The sequence below is a fragment of the Convolutriloba macropyga genome, chromosome 10, assembly GCF_964194025.1.
Source record: "Convolutriloba macropyga chromosome 10, txConMacr16.3, whole genome shotgun sequence".
In the NCBI taxonomy this organism is placed as follows: Eukaryota; Metazoa; Xenacoelomorpha; order Acoela; family Convolutidae; genus Convolutriloba; species Convolutriloba macropyga.
The window spans coordinates 20760858-20783971 of NC_134477.1; the positions used below are offsets into that span (position 1 = coordinate 20760858).

Consider the following 23114-nt stretch of genomic DNA (forward strand, 5'->3'; position numbering starts at 1 on the left):
GTCGGTCATACCCCACCTTCCGGGGTGTGTCGCATGAATGGCCTCGAAGTAAGCTTCTTTAATGGATTCGGTATGGCTCTTCTAGCATCCACGCAAACGCATCCTTCTTTACATGCAATTTTATCCAGTAGCTGTGTATATGAGGAGAAATTTTTTGGCACCTATTTTTGTTCTCAGTCAGAATGCGGTTACGAACATTTTGGGTAATTGCAGCTGTGGATTTCAGTGTGCCCAGTCGTGAGGAGAAAAAAGACCTTTGAGAGGACGAAGCAAAATGTATCATCATATAGATTTTCTGCGCTGATAGCGTATTTGCTGTTAAGGTGGCGTCTGTTCCTGCCGTCGACAGAATGGTTGTGTGTGGTTGCGTTCTTTTGCTTCATATGCAGAAAAAATTTTGCAGACGTCTTTTGTTCAAATTTTTTTGCATCATTAATACGTTTGAGAAATTCAAGTCAGATTACAATTTAGACTGACAGGCGGATTAGTGGAATTGTTTGTATTGTTTGTAATTGTTGCGCAATTGGTATAATTGGAATAATTGGTATTTAAATTGTTTTTAATGTTTTACTTTTATAAATTCTTGAATAGTCTAGATTTCGTGACGTGAAATTTTCATTTTCTAGCCGCTTTTCGTTTGCTTCCGTGTTTCCAAATTTGACTCTTTATGGGCCGCCGAATCGACATAATTTAGAGTATTCAATAAGAAGTGTTTCGCATTTCGTTTGATCGCGTCTATTATTAGAACAATAAATTCCTCCTTATACTTAGAAATATTAACTTAGAAATATTAACTGCTTCATGTTGAGGGTCACCTGAAAAATAATCTACGATACCCCGCTATTCATCCTGGTAAGTGATCAGTGGAAAACCCCTGAATGGTCATAATCTATCAACACATCTTATAAAGCGCTACTCTGAATTCAATTCAAATAGCGTGTAAGTGAAGTTTTCGCGAGCCATTATAGCCCATTTCAGTTTGATGCGCCACTTCTCCCATCTGATAGGCGGCTCAACAGTCGGTCGACTGCAAAACGGCTCAATGGGGAGGGGTGCTTTATGGATTCACGGTGTTTTGACAGCGCCATGTCATGCGTATTAGCAGTGGCTCTGAAGAACTGCCGATTTAAGGGGCAAATAATAGGATTATTTTGTTACAATAATTCAGCCAGTTTCGTTTCGCCCATTCATTCATAATTCTGTCAACGAATTTTAATTTTGTTTTTTGCACTTTTTCTGTTGTATTCGCACCGCGAATCATGACGCTCACTTTAAGCAAGTTATTCGCTTAGGGAATTGAGGAATTATTTTTAAATCTGAAATAGCTTGAAATTGCTTATCAATTTGCAGATTTGAAGAGACCCAACTGAATAGTTTATTGCAGGACAAATGATTTTACAAAATTATTGCAATGTGATCAGCAAAATGATCAGCACTGATTTCGTACAAGAATGGAACAAATTTCAGGTAAACGGCAGAATTAAAGTTAAGTTTGAAGCGAACAGATATTGACTCATGTAAACAAATGAAATATCTTGAATAAAAAATGAACAATCTTGAAGTTTAAGATTAGGTTTAAGAAGAAACAAATTGAACTAAATTAAGTTAAACATTTTTGATAATGATTTGAATACATACCATAACACCTGAATAAATATCCTTCAGCAACTCAAATTTGAATGACCAGTGCAAACCGGAGTTTTTTTTAAACATGTAAATTATTCAGACTATAACCTTAAGGTTAGATATCTACATGCTGTAAAATGTTGAATAAATTAATCAGCCTTGTTATTAATATAATAATCTTCAAATTGTGATTGTTCGTTTTCATAGGTAGAAATAGCATTTAATGCTATTTGTCTATTAACGGCTACTTTCTTGTGTTGTCGAGCAAAAACTCGTTAAAACATTTTGAAAGCAAGTTTTACTGTGCAAAGTTCTTATTGAAGAGGGTCATTTGTTCCATTTTTGAACGCTTTTCAAGATTAAAGATTTGTTACTCCACTTCGTTTTCGTTTTCTTTTTAATAATAATTTGATTTGTTCTCTTGTTCTGTCAAGTGTTATGGCCACTAGTAATCATTTTTAAATTTTCGGATGTTTCCCATTGTCTTATATATGTTTGTAGCTTCATTAGGCTAACTTTTGAGATAAACAATTCGGCTGGCAGGATACGATCCTTAATAAGAAGATCAATGGAATGGTCAAATTTTTGAAGAAAATAACAAGTTTTTGTTCCCCAGTTATTTTGATTGTTTATACGGTTTATGTTTTTCACTGTAACAGTTTGAAGGAATACTGCACTGAAAGAAATATGAGAGAGTACAACAGACTTGAAAACATCAATTCTTACTTTCAAAAGTATTTGATTTCTAGCAAGATATAAAGAACGAATTGCATTAGCCATTTTGCTTAAAACTGAGTTCAGGTGATTAAATGTTAGGTTTGAGTCAATTTGTACTCCCAACTAACGACATGCATGAGCTTGTTTGATAACTTCGCCTTTAAAGGAAAACTCTGGATCCGAATTAGTATGATTTGTAAAGAATAGCATCTCTGTTTTATCGGCATTTAAAGTGAGTTGATTCTCTGTCATGTACTTGTCTGTTTGTTCTAATATTTTTTCAATTTGTTTTTGAATGTTTTCATTACGTTCAAATTCGCATATACTACTAGTGTCATCCGCAAATTGAACAATATCATTTTCACCTTCCAGCTTTTCAGAAAAATCGTTGACATATAACAGAAAAATAAGAGGCCCTAACACAGTTACTTGTGGAACACCATGATTAATTGTTATTTTATCTGATAAGTCAACACCCAGTCTTACGCATTGTGTTCGATTTTTGAGAAAAGATTTGGGAAGTAAAATTGTAGATTGAGAGAGGTTGAAAGTTTCAGCTTTCTTGAGAAAGATCTCGTGTGAAATTGAATTAAAAGCTTTTGCAAGATCTAAGAACACAGTACCTGTGTCGTTGTTATCTTCCATATTTCCTATTTTTTTCAATAAAGTAAAACATAGCATCAGTTGACGACTTTCGAGATTGGAAACTGAATTGTTTTTGTTCAAGAGCCAAGAGCGCAAATTTTTGAAGGTATTCTACTAACTGATTAAGTAAAATTCTTTCAAAAAGTTTTGCAAAAGTTGGTGTTACAGAAATACGACGATAATTAGTTAAAACAGAAACATCTCCTTCCTCTCTTGAAGATTGGTGTGATGTGTGTATCCTTAAGAATTGTTGGAAAAACTTTATCTTGAATACAATTGTTAAAAATAATCTGAAGATGTGTCCCAATGGCATATTTGCCAGATTTCAAGGCCCAAGCATTGATGCATCCCAGCCCTGTGGCTTTTTTGTTGTCTAGATTGTCAATAACTTAATAGATTTCCCTCAAAGTAAAAGGTCCAAAGTTAAACTCTTGAAATTTTCGCTCTATTTTTTTGACGTTCAATGGAACAATCTGCCCTCTGTAGACGACCATTTCGCTGAAAATTCTGTTAAAAGCGTTACATATTGATTTTTGTCTTTCGTTTTTTTACCATTTTCATCAACTTCAGTGATGTTTGGACTGTTGTTTTTCTTTCCATTTTTTTTCTTAATGAATTTCCATTTCGCTTTTGAGGATTCATTTTTCTTTAAAAAAATCCACTGAAAATTGATTTTGTGCTTCTTTTAACTTTCGATTAACAAGGTTGCGATAGTTTTTAAATGAAACAAATGATTCACACTTTTGTAAAATTGTAGTCATTGAAGTAACGATGTTTCTCAGCAACTGAATGTTGAATTTCTTTTTGTCACCCAAGGATTTTTCTGAAGTAGTCTTTTTTATAATGGAATGTAATTTGGTCTCTGTTGGTGCGTTTTTCTCGCGTATTGTCAAAAGAATTCTGTTAAACTTTGCAAACATTTTATCGCAGTTTCTTTGTTGATAAACTGTTGTCCAATCGACAAGAGCCAGATCTCTTATAAATTTTTCATCGAGAAAAATTTTTTTTATCTCATTTAATAAATTAATTTCGTTTTTATTCTAAAAAAAAGTTTGCTGTGAAGAAAAATTACATTAAGATTGATATCGAAAAGAGGTAAGCAGACTTTCCAACTAGTGATTTGCTCATTAGTCGAAAAACGGTGATCTATCAAACTTCTTTTTTTGTTGCTTATGCGTGTAGGAATATCAATGTTAGATAACTGTAATCCTTGTCCCACCCCAAAAATCTGAAGGCTTTTCTGCCCATTTACACTCAAAATATCAATGTTATAATCACCAAATAAGAGAATATTATCTGTAGCGGAGAACGCATTAGAAACTTCTGCACTTAATTCGTCTAAAAAGAAGTCAGCCAGGCTTTGATGTGGAAAATAGGAGTTGTTAATTAGACAATTTTCAGTTAAAGGGTTGCCTAGTTCCAGCCACAACGTTTCGAAAAATTTTGAATGAGCTAACTCAAAGTCTCTTCTGCGTTTAAAATTTATTTTCTTAGGAAACCATATTCCTACACTCCCACTCTTAGCTGCTCCTGTTTGATGTGACCGATTTTTATGCAAAAAATTCTGCTCAGCGCTGAGGTTTATATTCAAGCTTTGTTCTTCGCTCGTCCAAGTTTCAGTTACTATGACAATAAGTTCCGTGTCCAGCTGCTGGAGCAAGATTGATATATCTTGATACTTAAATTGTATGCTGCGAGCGTTGAAAAGTAGAAATTTAATGCCATTTTGAGCGCTAAATATAGCATCATCCAAAGCAGAAAGTTTTGAAGCATCAAAGGGTCCAAAATTTTTTTCTATGTCACCAGAAAGTAGCAAAAAATTTCTGTCAGGAAAAATTGAAACACTACGAACAGCCGCAATGAATAACAAAATTAGCATTCTCTGGAAACAAATCAGCACCTTTTCTAAATTATCATGTTTCTTATTTACTTGAGTTAAGTAACGTTGCCTAATGTATACCTGGTCTTTCACATTTCTCAAAAAAAAACAGAAAGGTAAAACAAACGGTAAAAACTTCATGTCAAAAAAAGTTACTCAATTCAAGCAAAGTTCAAATTTCTATGTAATTTCCGAGGTTGAACTGTATTCTGTGGTGCCCGTAGGTTATGTGTTATATTATAGTGACGTACGTTTTCTACCAGATTTTTTATACCGCCATTATTGGGATGTACTCCATCAAAACATATAACATCAATTGCTAGCGAATTTTCCAAAACCTCAATCCGTGACCAAGTATAGGATCCATCAAGCTCCAGGCTTATCATTTCTAGATGGTCACTGAATTTAGATATTACCTATTTGTTTGTTTTCCTTCCATAGCAACCATCTATTACCGGACCAATTTTGCATATAGCAACACGATGAGATTTGAATTTTTGCATACATTTGTCGACTGTTTTATTGAGTTGAGTCGCTGCCTCCTGTCCAGAAACACCTTTGCCAATTGAATTATTACCGACATGTACAATTGATGTTTCCGTTTTGGCTCCAGGGGAATAGCAATCAACTACATTAGAAATGTCTCCTATTGTTGCAGATGAATATAAGTGGATTGCAGCCTGCTGCGAAATGTCATGCCGATTTACTTTCCGAAAAGTACTATCAGATATAACTAATTGCTTGGCAAATCGGGGTACCATTTTTGGTTGATGAAATTTAAGTGGAGGTTCAACACGACCATCGCTTTTTGATGTCTCCTGTATCTCAAGTAAATTATCAATAACTTTAGAAGTTTGTGTTTTAAAAAATTCTTTGTAAATTATCAATAACTTTAGAAGTTTGTGTTTTGAAAAATCTTTTTCCATACGATCAATAGTTTCTTTTTGATGTCCGACAGTTAATTTTTGCATTTCATCGTTAACAAGATCTTTTTCAAGTTTTGTTATGATATTGTCTCTTTGTTGTATTCTTTCAAAGGTCTCTAAAAGCTTTGCAATTAGTTCTTCTTTGTTTCATTTCTCGAGAAATTTTTTTGAAAACGTGGTGATAACGCGTATTTGCTCTAATTGAGACTTTAAAAAAAATCTAAAGCATTTTTATTTTTCGTTTGTGACCGGAAAATGAAATTTAAAAAAGTGATTAGAGATAAGATTGGAATGATCTCACCGGTGATGAAGCAGGCAGAATACCCAATAATATTTTTATATCTTCTTTTGATGCCTTTAAAAAAACGAAAAATGTTCGAGATGAATTCAAAAGAAAAGATTTTTTGATTGTCGTTTGATAGGATACCCAATAACTGCGAGATTTGAAAGAATACCCAGTAATGTAACGGCTTCAGAGAAAAGAAAAGGGTCGAAAAAGAACTTGCTCAGAGTTATTTATCTTTTCATCGGTCATCCCAGTTTTTACTTTAGATTGTCTTTTCGATCTTTTGTCCGGCCTCTAGTGGATATCTTCACAAACTTGTCGTTGTCACTGACAACGTATAGAATTAGAGAAGGATTTTACAGTGGGAAATCAATAGTATTGCGACTATCGAACTTGTACAGCGAAATAACCAGACTTAACTTTTCCGCCACGAATCTGCCCCATGTTAGATACTATTCAAAATAGAGAACGAGAAGCATCCAATTAAATTGCACAACTAAATGGTAACAGATTAGTTCCCAGGTTTAGGCCTCGACTTATGAAAAGACTTTATAATTCTAGTGGGGGGGTCTTTATTGACTATAATTACACAGTCCAGCACTTAGTTAAAGTCCAGGTAAAGTCTTTTCATGGGTCCAGCTAAGTCTTTTCATAGCCAATTATTGTCGAGTACGGTCTTTTCATGGGTCGAGCAATTGCGAGAATGAAACTCACATACCAACAAACAGAATGGTATACCAATCGATAAAATCAAAATAAATGTTTGAGGCGCGAATCATCAATAATTTTTAGTTCATGAATTGGAACGCGGGAGATAAATAAATTTCAACACAGGACATTTGCTGAATTTGTAGAAACGAACCAAATAAGTTACAACCAGTATGCATCCCAGAGATATCTCAGTCACTAATACTGATTACCTGATAGCAATATGACAACAAAAACTTGTCGATAACCTCCTGAACTTATTTTTGCTGATAAAAGACAACGTCTGGACCAAGAAAAGAATAGAAAACACGCAGTTGACTGGGCTCATCGGCAGTAGAGTAAAAAAAATTAACTCCTGTCAACAATTAATGAAAGAAAGGAAGAATTTATTTCTCCAGAAAAAATGAACAAATTCATTTTATTTATGTCATTAAAAATAAAAATAGTAAAAGAGGTTGTGTTGGATACTGCACCTGCAGAGGGCGGACGACGAGGCCAACAGGCCTACACAATGTCCAGTCGAAACTACATTACCCAAATCGAGTGGGAAACGAAGAACACTGGAATATATGAAAGTATTTTATCATTGCAGTGCTGAAAAAGTTTGAGTTTTATGTGCCAAAAAACACGAGACAGTTTTTTTTTGTTTCCCTGCTCTGGCAGCAGCTGGTATTTTGAACTAAAGCTGTGGATGACAATTGAACTTAAAAAAGCCGTGGAGAAAACAAAAACTCCAAAACCTCAAGTTTTGTTTCCTGAAAGGGCCAGAATTTTTTAAGTGTTTTTGATATCATGGGCCAAAAAAGGGCCATATCTCGAAAACTAAAGATGCTACGGGGCTCATATTTGGTATGAAAACCCCAAATCAAACATATAGGGCTCCTGATCCTGGCTACCGGATTAGGAACTAAGTGGCTGCTAAGGAATTATACCATTAAATCTTGCTTGGATAACAGCATAGCCATAATTCTTTGTCATCATTTATTACAAAAATAACTATCCTTAACCAAAAAATAAATATATTTCAGATGTTAGTCTTTTTGCTTTTGAGAAACTTTGAGTCTTTGGAATATTCTCCAGAAAGACTTCAAAAAAAACCATAACAATTTTGCAACACACGACACAGCCAGTTCGAGACCAACCAGTAATCTTCTTGTAATGTTAAAGATCATGTTGATGCAGCTTTTAGATCAAATGAATTCATTGTCAGAGGCTTGCAAAATTAGGTCGACAAAACTTCGCTCAAAGTCGTAAAGTGAAAAAACTACCCGTACTTAACGCCAAGTCATTATCAGTACTGGGCAAGTCTAATTCCAAGTCTAAGTATCAGTACTGATTCAGAGCTATGATCATAACACATTTAAGACTTGTCAGACTTGGCCAAGACTTGGCAAGTCTTAATCCAAGTCTTGGCTCAGACTTGCTAAGTCTTAATCCAAGTCGTGGCCAAGACTTGCCAAGTCTTAATCCAGTCTCAAATGGCCGAAAAAAAGATCAAAAATAGCCGAAAAAAACGTCAAAAATAGCCGAAAAAACCTCAAAAATGGCCGAAAAAAAGGTCAAAAATAGCCGAAAAAAAACGTCAAAAATAGCCGAAAAAACGTCAAAAATGGCCGAAAAAAAGGTCAAAAATAGCCGAAAAAAACGTCAAAACTGATCGAAAAAACGTCAAAAATGGCCGAAAAAAAGGTCCAAAATGGCCAAAAAAAACGTCAAAAATAGCCGAAAAAACGTCCAAAATAGCCGAAAAAACGTCAAAAATGGCCGAAAAAAAGGTCAAAATAGCCGAAAAAAACGTCAAAACTGATCGAAAAAACGTCAAAAATGGCAGAAAAAAACGTCAAAAAAATCTAAAAAGTACATAAATTAGGTGATTTCGGCTATTTTAGGGGCTGAAACGGCTGAAAAATGGCTCAAAACGGCCCAAAACACCTCAATAGACCCTCCCGGGGTGCTAATAATCACCCAATAATCAATTTGGTATGCCCCCGGCATCATTTTCTAGCACCCCGGGAAAGTGGCCAAAAAGTAATGCCAAAATCGTGGCACGTTGCGAATTTTTTTTTGAATTCAAAAATTTCACTCGAATTTTTTTGAAAAGTTGGGTTTGACTTGGGAATCAACTTGCAAGTGTTACCCAAGTCTTGGCCAAGACTTGTCAGACTTGTAAGACTTTTTTTAACACTTGCCCAGTACTGGAAAACGAAATAACACTTGGATTTAGACTTGCCTAGTACTGATTTAGACTTGTAGTTCGGTACGGGTAAACTATTCCCACCGCGCGAGATGGTTTATCTAAAATTGTCTGGCCTTTTGCAATGCACGCTAGTTGCCTTGAATGCTCAAGTATAGTTGAGTCACAAAGATTCTTCATTCGAACAATCTACATCGACAACTATCCAAAAGCGTCTCAAGAGAGCCCCAAATTTACGCAAAAATTACAAACTTCCACTAGCATTTTTCTTAAGAGCCCTTTGGTGATTGACAACACGAAAATTTTCTTTGCGAGTAATTTGAGAACGTTGGAAACTCCCCGTTTATCTAATACCATTGGCGGGCTGCGCTCATCTATCGGTCAAGCATCAACAATCACTCTAAAACTATTTCGTGTGAATTCACGCAATTTTTTCTCGTGTGATGAAAAATAACGCAGAAGTCTTATGTCATTTCAAACAAGCAAAAGTTCCTCGTGAGATGAAATATTACATGATTTTTTGTGTGAATGAGCGTATTAGGGAAATTAGCACTTTTTAATGGAATATGTTTTCGCAGGCTGTTTTTTTTAGATTTTGTGTTAAGAAGTCATGCAATGGACATGAAAGTTATACTTTTCATGAGCGCTCAGTCTGGTTCAAGTGTTGAAAACCAGAAAAAAAATCAACCTAGATTAGATTTGACCGCTTTGACCTTGATGAAATTTTGTATTTTTTAATGATGAACATTTGTTCAGGCTGGGCCATACAAATGACCACCTGTGTAAATACTTTATTTTCATTTTTTTTCAAAATGCATTTGAATGTTTTCCTTATGATCTTAATTCATGAAATTGTACAGTTAAGGCCACAATTTTTATTAAAAGCGCGTTTCGTAGGCTTAATATCATAAAAATTTTACATGAGAAATCATGTAAAATATGGGTAAAATAGTGTAATTTTACCCGAATTCTTGCGTAAAAACAGATACACACAATAAAAGGGCAGTTTACAGTAGAATTCGTGTAAAATTACACGAAAATCTCGGGCTTAAACTCGGAATTTTTCGTGTGATTCACACAATAAATCATTTAAAACTAAAGAAATTTTTCGTTTGTTTTTAACCAATTTTTCTTTTGTTTTCACACCAAAGAAAAATTGCGTGGGTTTTCAGACGAAAAATTAGCAAAAACCACGAGAAATTGCATGAATTTTACATGCTTTAACGTGTGAATCACACGAAAAATCTTGAGGTTAAGCCATAGAAAATTGTGTAATTTTACACAATTTCTCGTGTAAATCGGCCTTTTATCATGTGTCTCTTTTCACGCGAGAAATCGGGTTAAAATGCACAATTTTTATAGAATTCACATGACATATTTTTAGTGTGATCCTGTTCGCACAACTGAACTTCAGTTGACCTGCAAAACTTTAATAAAAATCTTTTTGTTTAAACAACAAACACTACAATTTGATAATGGGGAGCGCAAACTAGAGTAAGATGTATTCATCATGCTGCTTTTTGCTGTGACAAAATAACGCGAATGACAGGCGCAACCAAAATCACGGTTATCAATTTTTTGAACTTTTCTAAGGCTAGGCGAGGTAAATTACTATTACCCAGAAAATATCTAGACCAAGTGGCGTGATAGCCGAGAGGTAAGGTGTGAGATGCACACGCCAATGATTGAGAGTTCAATACCCTGCCTCCGTGAAGCTGTCTGTGTAAGGATGAGCTCTTACTTAACCATAGCTTCAGGTTGACCACGGCCTGACCAATGTTGGCTGCAATGATGGTACCACGTGCAAGTTTCAGACGCTAAAAAAGTGGCCATTGTCACTAAAAAAGAGCAATGCTGCTCATAAAAAGATCAGTCTGAAATGTGGGGAATAATAAGAAAAAGGGCAGCTGAAAACAGGCTACTGTAGGCCTAATGCTGTTCCGCTGCGATTACGCAGAAATCAAAATTAATTAATTAAGTGATCCGTGGTAAGGCTCCACGGTATCTCTCAAGCTCCTGATGTCAGCGGGGTCTCCCTACTGCAAAAGTGAAACGATCAACTGCTGCAGAGAATAGTGGCATATCTGCTGCGCTGGCCGTATAATCAATCCCAGAGTTGTAATATAATCAAAAAATAAATTTTGTTCCGTGAGCTTTCGAAACGTTTGCTCAGCTCTCTTTGATTTTTTTTACAAAACTTGAAACTGGTAGTCTATTGGTTGATGCATGGAATCCGAAATTGGCCTCAGTGTTGCAATCAGCCGGTGTAAAAATCAATGTCACTGTTTTTAATGAATTGCAACCATGTCATTCAACCGATGTGAGCAATATTATTTTAACCTTTCACACACCTATAAATATGTTACATAATTAGGAAAGAGTTACATAATTAGGTACTTAAATGAACTCAGCTTTTTCCATATAGAGTCCGATGATTCCGTTGAGTCTCGCTTGTACCTTAAAGGTTGAAAGTTTTGAGAACGGCAACCGTTCAATCACGTACTCACCACAACAACTTTCTAATGCCATGAACGGAGAGATGTTAATGCTATGCAGCCACATTGGAAACAATCGAATTCGAAACCATTGTTCATAAATATTCCGAGACACATTAACCTGTCCTGCGTAAATAAGATATTAGGATATGGTTTCACGATCAATTTAAATGATTCTCTATATCTACTAATCAATTGTTTTTGTAGATATAGAATTCTCACTAATCATAAATATGTTAGCCTGTAACATTTCCAGAGACCTTCTTGGGAGTCAAATCCAAAAACTACCACGAAAAATGATTTTTTTAGACAGAAAACTTGGCACCGCGCGCAAAAATAGCTAAAGAGTTGCGCTCATTGAAAAAATCATCTCTTCATGACATCAAGTTTAACTCCGCTCAGAGAGACACAAGACTTGGTCTTTCTACACAAGTTTTGGTCTCACTCTGCCCAGAAAGGTCCCAAGTCTTGGTTCCTCCACCCAAGTCTTGGAATCTCCCTAGCTAGGCTTGGCCTCTAAAAATCTCTGATGGGCTCTGGGGATTAGGTAGGAGACTACTACATTCCATGAATGGCAGATGTGAGACAATACTATTGTGACGACAAATCTAAAAATGTGGTGATTTCCGTTAAAGGGCAGTACTTGCTCAGAAGTTCTCCCACAGTAGATTACACCTGAGCTGTATATTGCAATTTGGGATTGGGGGGGCTAATTTTTGCATTTTGCAGTTTTCATTTTGCAGCCTCCCTCTTTCATCACTTAACCCTCCATGGACACATTGCCTTCTATTCCTAGATCTAAATGGGATCAGGGGCGGATTAGGGAGGATATTTGAGCCGTGTTTTAGTTTACTCAATTGGAACTTGCGATGCCTCAAATGGAGGTCAGAATATGAGGTACCCAAATCTGAAGGGTAAACTGTACCCTTACAAGGTGCCACACTCTTCCCCTTTGAGCCCATCTCAGAATAACAGATCTCTGTGCAGTGACTCTGGACTGTCAGTCGACCCACATGCGGAGGGGTGGACCTCTTCTTCAGATGGAGGCAATTGTGACATTCTGGTGCCAATTTACAAAGAGACTGGATATGGTGCCCCTCTCTCTGATGCATCTTGCTTGCTTTGTAACCAGCCACAGACATGTGTATTTGGTAATTAACACTTCATTTATCTTTCGAAAAAGATTGAAACCCTGACTAATTTTGTGCCAAGTGATTGAACAAACATTGATTGCAATTTAGCGGACCTTTAATTGCCACTGATTAGCAGCTGCGATTACATTATAATAGCTATAGCTGAAAAAAGCTATTTTTTAAAAAAAAAAATACATCGATGAACTCCTAGCTAATAGGTAGCCATAAACAAGGGTGCTGTTAACAAGAGTTTGAGCCTTGTTTTTTTACCTAGTGCTCTGCTCAAAATCTCCTATGATTGCTTGTTTGTAACACCGTCGTAGCCGGTCCCCAGCCCGAATGAGAAAGGAGGAGGGAAACGCCACCAGAAAATACAGGAAAATCTCAAAAGTTGGTTTTTTCCATCAACTTGAGAAAATTTCCGACAATGTTTTTGCCATTTTATACATATTTTTGCTCGTTAATGATCCGAATTTAGCATTTAAATGATAAGAATTTAGCTCGTTAATGATTAGACTTTAGCTCGTTAATGATCAGAAATTAGCTCGTTAATGATCAGAATTTAGCTCGTTAATGATCAGAATTTAGCTCGTTAATGATCAGACTTTAGCTCGTTAATGATTACAATTTAGCTCGTTAATGATCAGAAGTTAGCTCGTTAATGATCAGAATTTAGCTCGTTAATGTTCAGAATTTAGCTCGTTACTGATCAGACTTTAGCTCGTTAATGATTACAATTTAGCTGGTTAATGATCAGAAATTAGCTCGTTAATGATCAGAATTTAGCTCGTTAATGATCAGAATTTAGCTCGTTAATGATCAGAATTTAGCTCGTTAATGATGAGAATTTAGCTCGTTAATGATCAGAAGTTAGCTCGTTAATGGTCAGAATTTAGCTCGTTAATGATCAGAATTTAGCTCGTTAATGATCAGACTTTAGCTCGCTAATGATTAGAATTTAGATGGTTAATGATCAGACTTTAGCTCGTTAATGATTAGAATTTAGCTGGTAATGATCAGAATTTAGCTCGTTAATGATCAGATTTTAACTCGTAAATGATCAGACTTTAGGCATAATTCGACTAGGGAGCTCGTGTATGTAGGCAGACTTTAATATGACGCTCATCCATGTAATCAAAAACGCACTTCCCCCCTCCCCGTGCGTTGTCTGATCATTAACGCACACCTCGACCTGGTTCGGTGTCAAACATTTGTTCCCTTTGATTTGAAATAAATTATCCCTTTAATGTCTTGAAAAAAGCTGTTGAAGAAAGAGCTCCATATATATGTTTGTTTTTGCAAGGCAAACATAAGAAAAGCAAACGCAAGTAATGTAATTAGGTTGCTACAAAAAAGTTATTATTTAGTTCCTGGCAAGCGGAATCTAATTTGTTTCTTCACCTCAACAAAAAAATGGTTGGAGCTTTGGTCAGACTCTTGACAGTCGCTGCTGAACTTATTATTGTCTTGGTACAGAAAGAGCTCTCAGTGGCCATTTTCATTACAATGGCTGTCATGGCTTGTATATTTTTGTCCCTAAGAGACCTTATTTTCGAAGCTGATATAAATTGTAGCTTTTCATTCAAATTTACAATTGGCGTATACTATTATCAATAGCTGCCGTCAGCCTCTAAATACATATGATTATGGCGCTCTCTTTTGATACAATTTTAAAAAAATCGAATTGTATTGGGGGAGTGTCTTTTTTTAAGGTCTGTTCAAATACTTTCATGAATTTTGAAGTCAAATTGAAGTGGCGACTTTGGTCACGCGGAAACAAGAAGGTGAGCGGGAAAACTAGTGATTTTCAGGCGTGATTTTTTTCTCTCTAATTTTAAAGCAGAGTGAGATACTGTGTTTGAAAACATTTACATTCTGGGTTGTGTTTTTTGTTCACATGCGATAATTTGACGTCGATTTTCACGTTTTTTTTAAAAAAAAATTTTTGATCGTTTTTCTAAATGGTTTTTCCAATCCATTCATGGTCAAAATCAGTCGTTTAGTGAATAAAAAATCTCTATGTTTTTTTCAATGTTCACTCTACCTTTTGATAACGTTATTCGTTTTACACAAAGCACGACTTTTACATGTGACCCCTGACCTATTTCACTAACTGTTTCAACTGAATAAACTCTAAATTATTTCAATCATTGAATTACGCAATTTAGTGAATATGGCCATAGTCAAAACAGCAAAACCAAAAGAAAGAGGATAAATCGATAAAACCTCGTTATTAAGTCATAATGCATCAGGTTATTAAAAATCATTCGAGCTGTCGCTAGCTAGCCTTAGTAGTAAGCTAAATAGCTCTCAGTTTAGAAGCTGAGTTAAAAATAAATTTAGAATCACCAAGCACATCAAATTAAAGCAATTTTTGACACATTCTAATCTTTGAAAAATTATGCAAATCGATGCGCCTCAAATGGGTCAGGAGTACCTATGTTCTGGCTATTCGCCGGCTATGTTAGTTTCAAATGAAAATAATTAATTGATTGCTTCATTCGAATGGTGGTCAAACAGTAACTAGTTATAATCATGGTTAACGATAACTATTCTTACTCTAAATTTACATAACATCGCAGCAAAAATAGTGCAATTAAGATAAATGAATCCTTGCAGAAAAAGTGAGCGTCTGGAGAATAAAATTTATGTGCGAGTAAAATAATCTGAGGAAGAATAATATGGGGATAAAATGAAAATCTTATTCTAAAGTAAACTGATATGTAATTTAAACTCCCCGAAAAACCTTTTCCTTAAAAAGAACAAAAATTGTTAGAAATGCAATAATTTTTCTTGTATTATAGAAGTAAGCAGCCACGTATTTTAAATTTTTTTGGATGTTTTTTTCATTTGGTGGAGTCTAGCATGACTTTCACATTTTCCAAATGCAAAAAACACTTTTAGATATAAAGTCAGCAGTTTTTATTGCTTCTAATAATTCTATGGCAGGTTTTAACAAAAATGTTTCATCTCTGCCTATAAATTTTCTCTCACGTAATGTTTTGCAAAATAAACAAAACTATTTTGATGAACTGTTGCATCAAAAAAATAATATTATGTAAGATCTCTTCTTGGAACTAACAATCGAGAGGTTCAACTATTTTCAGACGAACACCATCTGTACGAAAATTTTCATGCATTAGGTAGCAAATGAAGGATCGCAATTCCTCAAATTTATGCTAACAATTAGAAGCACTTCACTCGTCGATAACCTGATTATTCTCAATGAAGAAACAAATTGAATCAAATTTTCATTTAACATCGCTGGCTGAGGTCCGCGACCCCACGCAGTTATGGGCCAGATAGACTTGGGTCGCGTCAAGTGGAACCCGTGCGACCGAGCTCATAATCTGAACAAAATTTCGGTCGCGCCAATCCATGTTGCTTATACCTGAGTTTGGTTTGTTCCGTCTGGCCAATAACTAAGTTATTATCCAATTTAGTGGATAATCTGTTTAACTTTTAAAATATTTAGCAGGATTCTTGAACCTTGAAAGGTATTTTTTTTCAAAATTTAAGCTCTGTTTATAAAAAGTGCTGCTGTATTATTTCAGAGACTCCCTGTATTTACGGATACCTTGATCAGACGAACCTGGTGAACACTTTGTTCACACAGGCACAATTAATTGGTAAGTTTTACAGTATAGCGGACTGTGCAGTATCAGTGGCTGCTGTATACGAGAGTGCGTGGGCTGTGATCCTTGACAGACCCTACGACTCCAGTGATCAAGTAGTCGGAGGACAGCACGATTGCTATTACATAGAGAGCGATGTAGACTATACAAAACCCGTGTTGGAGGCTAATTCGTCCTACATGGCCTGTTTCCTCAAAGGTGCGTTTACCTTACTGTCCTCTGAAATATTTCGTACATACCCCAGTGTCGCGTACTAACGTCAATTTTAGTCAGTTCTGATTCGGTGAAGTTGCAAATCCTGGCAGATCTAAAAACTTAAAATAAAACGTGATCAGCCCTCATTTGTAAACTTCGTACGTGCATTTCACAAGAAAAGTCTGATCAAGTTTTGGAAATCGTTCCGAAATGAACTTTGAAAAACACTACCGAAAAGATGATATAAATATTTGTTCATTTTTGAAACACAATCCTATGCAAAAAGGTTAAAAGTCAAGCGCTCACTTGTGGTGGCTTTGGTTCTGTTGTAATTAATCAGAAGTAACTTATCTATTTTTCAGGTCGTAACTTCTGTCCTCAGACCAGTTATGCTCCCAGACTAGAGGGAATATTCGCTATCGGAATGTCAGTCAGTGTTTCAACTGCACGTATGTATAATATACAAAATGATACAGAAATTTCAAGTTTGATTGTGATCAAACAAACAGAGAGGAATTTAAAATGGGTTCCTGTTCAATTAAAAGAAGTATCAAGGCTGATTGCTTTCAATATAACAAAAGTTTGCCAAAGAATTATTAAATCAATTATAAATCAGGGCAAAAAATAAAAAGTCCCGTTTCGAGTCCACTCTTTGACCATTTTTTTAACAGTGGTCAAATACTCCCCTAGTCTAGACATGGATATTATGAAAATACCTAATAACTCCAGGTGGTGAATATTGATGGGGATATTGAATTAAAATACGCTGTCGAGGACCCTAGTTAAAATCGAAGCTAGCAGCTCTTTTTATAAGGCAAACTTTTTTCATGGGTCGAGTAAAAGTCTTCTGATAGTCATTTTGCGTCAAGAGGGTTCTTTTCAATGTTATGGTCTTTTTGAACATGGTATCATTTTATGGGTCGATCAAAAATCATTTCATAAGTCTGCTTTGTAGCAATTTCCGATTTTTTTAAAAACATTCTGCTTCTGTACATACAGAAGCAACACCGGTGCACGACTAAACAGCATCGCACGAGAGCAGTCTAACTTATAAAACATTTAGAAGATTGCCAAAAGACTTAAAATTTTTTCAGTTGTCGCAGCTAGACTACATTGTGACAATAGTTGGTTGAATGAAAATAGGTAGTTTATTTGTAGTGATCCTCTTCCCATAAGCCATTATGAAAACGTGGTGTTATTCGTTTTGTTAATCATAAATTACCATTTTAAATAAAACGATGAATATTTTTGGAGGATTGTTTGCACGTAAAATATTTGCACTTAAAATATTTTTTGTCCCAGAACAAGTTTAATTGTCCAGGCAAATTCAGGACACGTTTTATTGCCTTGATAATGGTTAGAATGGTTGTTATAGCTCAGTGAAAGTCGAGCACATCACGCAAAGTGCAACTAAAATCTTATCATACTAAAAATCCGTCGAGAACAGTCTTTTTATGACGTAAAACGGTCAAGGACGGCTTTTTATTAACTCAAGGTCCAGACTAAGGTCCTCTGGGGCGTGTAAGAGAACCAGTGAATCGATTTCACTCTTGTAATCTTCTTGAGACAAAACAACCACACTTCATATTAAAAATCCATCTGTTAGATACAACTCTTTAAACTGTCATCTATGTCATCTTGAATTGGTTATGTAAGTGATCGCAAATGGCATTCACCAGACATATTTCGGTCCTCTTTAACCTTTTCTGTCTTGTTTTCTACTCCAAAAAAAGCATTGCTAATACTTAGGATATTTTTAGCTGAACAAAATTAGTTTAGAACTGTTTCATTGTTTGTGTTCAAACATTAACTTCTGCTTTTGATCGTTGAGCATTAACATTTAATAAGTGCTTTGTTTGTTTTTAACGTATAAAGTACAATTGTTTTTTACAAATAGTATTGTTTTAAGCTTAATGGGTCATTTTGAGTAGTTTTGACATTTTAGCAATCCCGTTTTTTTTGTACTTCCTTTAATTTAAACTGTGGTCATTTTTTTCCTGATTGAAATTTCGTGTTCAGAATTTGATCAAAGTGGTATAACCCGGTGGTATCAGCTAGTTGTGCAAAATCCTTGAGTTTTGGTTGTCTCTAAATATGCGGTCAAAAAGAGTTAGTTTGGAGTTTGGGGCTTCAATTTAAGTGTTCATTATTTGCGCCAAACCTTAATTTTTAGAGCGATAATGAGAATAGTTTATTTAGTGAAGTCGCATTTTGCGCAATACACTTAACAGATTAGCAGGTTACGAAAATTCTAAAACTGAGTAAAGCTCAAATTTTACTGTCTGATTGTTATATTAATTGATATTTTAGTTAAAAACTAAGTTCAGTCTGCCTCTCAAAGGCTATTAAATAAGCGTTCTCCGTTTTGGAAATCCAAACAAATTGTATTATATTGGTGCTCTTTTTCCAGTCAATAATACTAGGATTGTTTTGGTGCGCTGTCTTCTTCCAAGATCTGTTAACAATTTTTTTCCAAATTTTTCTCGTCAATGAGAAGTGAAACTATAGTGGCGATTTTAATTACAGTAGAGCAGTAAAACTTGAACTTCATATTAGCAACTTTTTACCTTGTTTTTTCAACTAAAGGTTTCAGAACATCAATCACATTTGTTCTAATAATGCATAGTTTCGTTTTTTGAATTCAGTAGACGGCAATAATTGGCAATTTAAATGACATTCAAATTGTTACTTTCAATAATCAATTACTGATTTTTGATGTCGCAATTTTTGTTGTTTTTTCTTAAACTTCTTCTTAGTCTCATTAGCGCCTGATCTCATTGGCTCACTAATGATGGGTAACAAAAACAATTTATGTTTTTTTAATGTTGTCCGAAGAAATGAACTATTTTTTGACAAATTGTAATTGGTACAAAGCAGAATTAATTGGTACATTTTGAAGCTAATGCTTTCTATAAATTTGAAGCAAATTGTTTCAAAAAAAATTAGATAGATTATTAGTTTTTGCCAATATTGTTTTTTTAGTCCCTTCATTGACAATTGTCAGTAGCTGCTACGGAGACATAATTGATTGTTACTAATGATTTGAGTTCTTACTACTTTTGTCCTTTTTATTTAAAAAAAACAATTTTCCTTTTTTCCTTTTTATGTGATTTTGTTGCTCAGTATCAAACATAACTAATTTCATTGGCCCTATAGTGTTGCTCAATTGTGTTAAGATTATTGGCTCCCGCGTTTACTATATCCCATTGGTTTAGATGACAAAGACAACTTTCAATTGAAATTTAAAATATGCGTTTACTATATCCCATTGGTTTAGGTGCCAAAGACAACTTTCAATTGAAATTTAAATTATTTCGTTTAAATGGTGCTGTTTTGTCACTTTTTCAACAGCGGAATTTATAAAGGCTGACTTTTGACTTCTGCAATTGCATGGCATGCTTCAATAAAGTGTTAAAATGCAGTTTTGTGTGCTTTTTTACCTTGACGCTCCTAATTTTCAAAACACTCTGATTTTTGCTAAGTTTCCTTTTTCGTCCCGTTTGCATAACCATTTCTGTAGTTTTACTAACTTTTTTGTTTTCTTTATCCACAACAAAGATACCTATAGTCAATTTTTAGATGAAATGTTTCTTGCCATTCTTTGCAATGAAATATTTGTAAAGGAAAATTTTTCAAACAAAAAAGTGTTTGTGAAAAAAAAAACTCATTTGAATTTGAATTGTAATTCAGGACTTGTCTTGCTTTTATTTGTAACATAAATCACCATTTTTATGAATGTTGGTTTTCAAAACGGGATAATCAGGCAACATCCAGTGAAAATAAATTTTTATTGGAGGTTCTCAGGTAAATTTAGTACACTTTCAATAGCTTAAAGTCATGTACCTACCGGGAAGCGTCAAATTAAAGGTCATTGTTTCCATCCGAAACTTGTTCAATTCTAAAGTAAATATATCGGTAATGCGAACTCAAACAACCAAAGTTATAAAAATTTTTGCATTTCTTCACATTTTCAAAGCTACCGCCTGTGTTTTTGGGTATATTTAAACGGATAAAAATTGGCTTTTAGCTTCAAAATTTTTATCATAGATATTTTTGTGTTTTGTCCAAAGTCGAGAGACAGTTGTGGTTGGGCTTGCTTAGCCCGATTGGTCTGCTAATCATTTAGAGTATTTTATAGCTTTCAAGTCAGTTCTTTGAATTGTTTTTGAGGAATTGTGCTCCAATGTTTTTTAATTCGTTTCATTTTTCAATCACAATTTTCGTTTTACAAAGGTCACGAATATCAGTTTGATTTCTGACTTATTTACTCGCTGCTTTTACAGAATGGTTTTGAAATCCATTCATTCAATAAATTACGAAATATCAAAACGGTGAAGATTAAAGGAGAAATATCAAAAGAAACCTGACAAACCCATAATGCCCAATCTTTAAGTCATAGTGCATTAGATTATCACAGTTCATTAGCTCATTTTCTAGATGGTATCAGTATTAAGCTTAATAGATATCGGTTTAGGATCTGATCTAAGCAAAATTTCAGAATCTAATTGAAACTCCCCAACCAGCTAGAAAACTTGTTGACACTCAGAAAGAAGTTCTTTCCCTGTCCTTCTTATTTTCTCTACTTTTCTTCAAACTCGGTGGTCGTAAAAGTGGTTAACGGCTTTCTTCGATTCGCCCACATGGGGTGCCAAACCAATTTGAGTCGCGCAATGGGGGTGCCCTGATTGACACTTTTAACTCTTGAAGTAGCAATTCCTTGGTAAAATGTAATTTTTTTCAGAAAAGCAATCAATGAAGTTTTTTCAGCTCAGACGCATTTACCAAAACTTAGTCTTTAGCATGGTCTTTGATGTTCATCAACTAAAATTGGGAAGTGCTCCCTAGAAAACAGTCCCCTTGGGGGTTAGCTACCTCTTTTCTGGGGTACTGGCCGTTTTTTCGGTTTGACCTCATGGTTCTGAGCAGACTTTCCAGACTCTGGAAAAGTTTCTGATCGGACCCCGTACAAATTCTGGAAATAACTCTGTTCAGACTACCAGACCATACCGCACTATTATCCAGACCCTAGACCACTCTATGATCAGACTATCCAGACTCTGGAAGGTGTACTAATCAGAACGTCCAGACCTCAGGTACTGTACCCTGATCAGACCGTGAAGACTGCATGGGGCCCTGATCAGACTTTATAGACCGTAGATAGTGAGCCAGACTCTGGTGCGGTCGCCTCATCCCGGTTACCAATAATTCGGGTCCACTTGGTCTCTTTAATAGCATCTTTTTTAATAACCGAATTGATTTTTGATCGAACGGGTATAAATTTTAAAGTTAGTTGTGGGATTGTCTTAGGGTTTTTCTCTAAACATAGAGCTCAAACTCAACTTTAGTTAATCGTTTTAAAAGGTTTTGTCCAACCCACGCCATATTTTGTGCCTGCTGATCAACCCAGCAAAATTAGGCTTCCTTTGCTCAAACTATTTAAACTAAAATCAACCTTGCGCCCTAAAAACTTTTCAAGCAGTTGTGATCAACATATTTCTAGAGATAACGGTTTTCTTGTTCAATCATGTCAATCTTTCTATCTGAAAAGAGCTTCTTATAAAGTCCTTTCTATAACAATGAATTTTCTAAAAATAGCCATTTGGCAATTGAAAACCTGTACCATTGGAAACAACCGAAAACTGTCGTCCTCTTTGAAAAAAACTACCCAAACATTTTAAAATAACCGCTCAAAAACGGTCGTTTCCCAAAAGTGTACAACCATTTTTCACATGTCATTCCATATAAATCTCTTTTTAGCCAACTTAATGTTTGAGATGATGGCGACTGGGTCGAACTGTGTCCAGATGTCCTACGACGCCAAACAGGCGCGTGCGTTTGGATATGTGGCCAAACTGCTGGACGATGGTTCTTTCGAATGCTCTTTCTTTACGAAGGATATGGGTCTGGACTTCAACTTGAGCCCGACAGATTCACTCGTACTTTATAGCCAGAAATTGATCAAATCTAGATAATCTGTAAAAATTAATTAGTAGGGCAACGATACAGGCCCAACGAAAAGAACTGTTGGTCGATAACTAAGAAATATGCCGAAAATTAAGTGCAAGACTTTTAAAAGTAGGATAGCAACTGACAAGTAATTTTTGATAGATTGCAATTATATCGACTCTGAAAACGTGCTGAAATAGTGTTTTATCTATAAAGAATTTCTGTAAAAAGAACTAAAAAGCTAAAGATATATGGACCTCAAGAAACCTCTTATGGAAAAACAACTTCAGAAAGGAACATAACAAAACCTCTTATGTGGGAGTCTTTTCATGCGTCTTTTCTCTATGTGGGAGTCTTTTTAAAATGTATTTAGAAGACAATTCAATATATAAATGTTCGCACTTTCAAATTAATTGGAACAATGAAGTCTTTCAAGACAAACTATAAATGTCACCTAGTGGTTACATACTTTTCAAAAGCCGACACAGTGGGCTATTTAAACTCAAAATGAATTATTTAACATTGGATAAATTGAAAGAAGGCTTTGTAGAAAAAATGAGCATTAACTATTGGAAAAATACGTCAGGACTTGACACGCCGTGAAAATTGTGCTTCAAAATAGTAGTTCGTTATCGGTTAAAACCGTAAGTGCGTTCTAGGTTTACGTGAGATTTTAGCCAATGACATCTATCGCTAAAAGTTCTCTGATTTTACTTTCTGTAATCCGAT

At 35.2% G+C, this 23114-nt stretch overlaps 1 protein-coding gene across 1 annotated transcript in view; it reads left to right on the forward strand.

The window, feature by feature from the left end:
• The window catches only part of LOC142348357 (uncharacterized), a 44075-nt gene that overhangs the window by 18596 nt on the left and 2365 nt on the right, over positions 1-23114 (forward strand). The window contains exons 4-7 of the mRNA XM_075399676.1: positions 12325-12627; positions 16164-16442; positions 16802-16888; positions 22197-22375. Coding sequence (XP_075255791.1) covers positions 12325-12627; positions 16164-16442; positions 16802-16888; positions 22197-22375 — 848 coding nt within the window. The remainder of the gene's footprint in view (positions 1-12324; positions 12628-16163; positions 16443-16801; positions 16889-22196; positions 22376-23114) is intronic.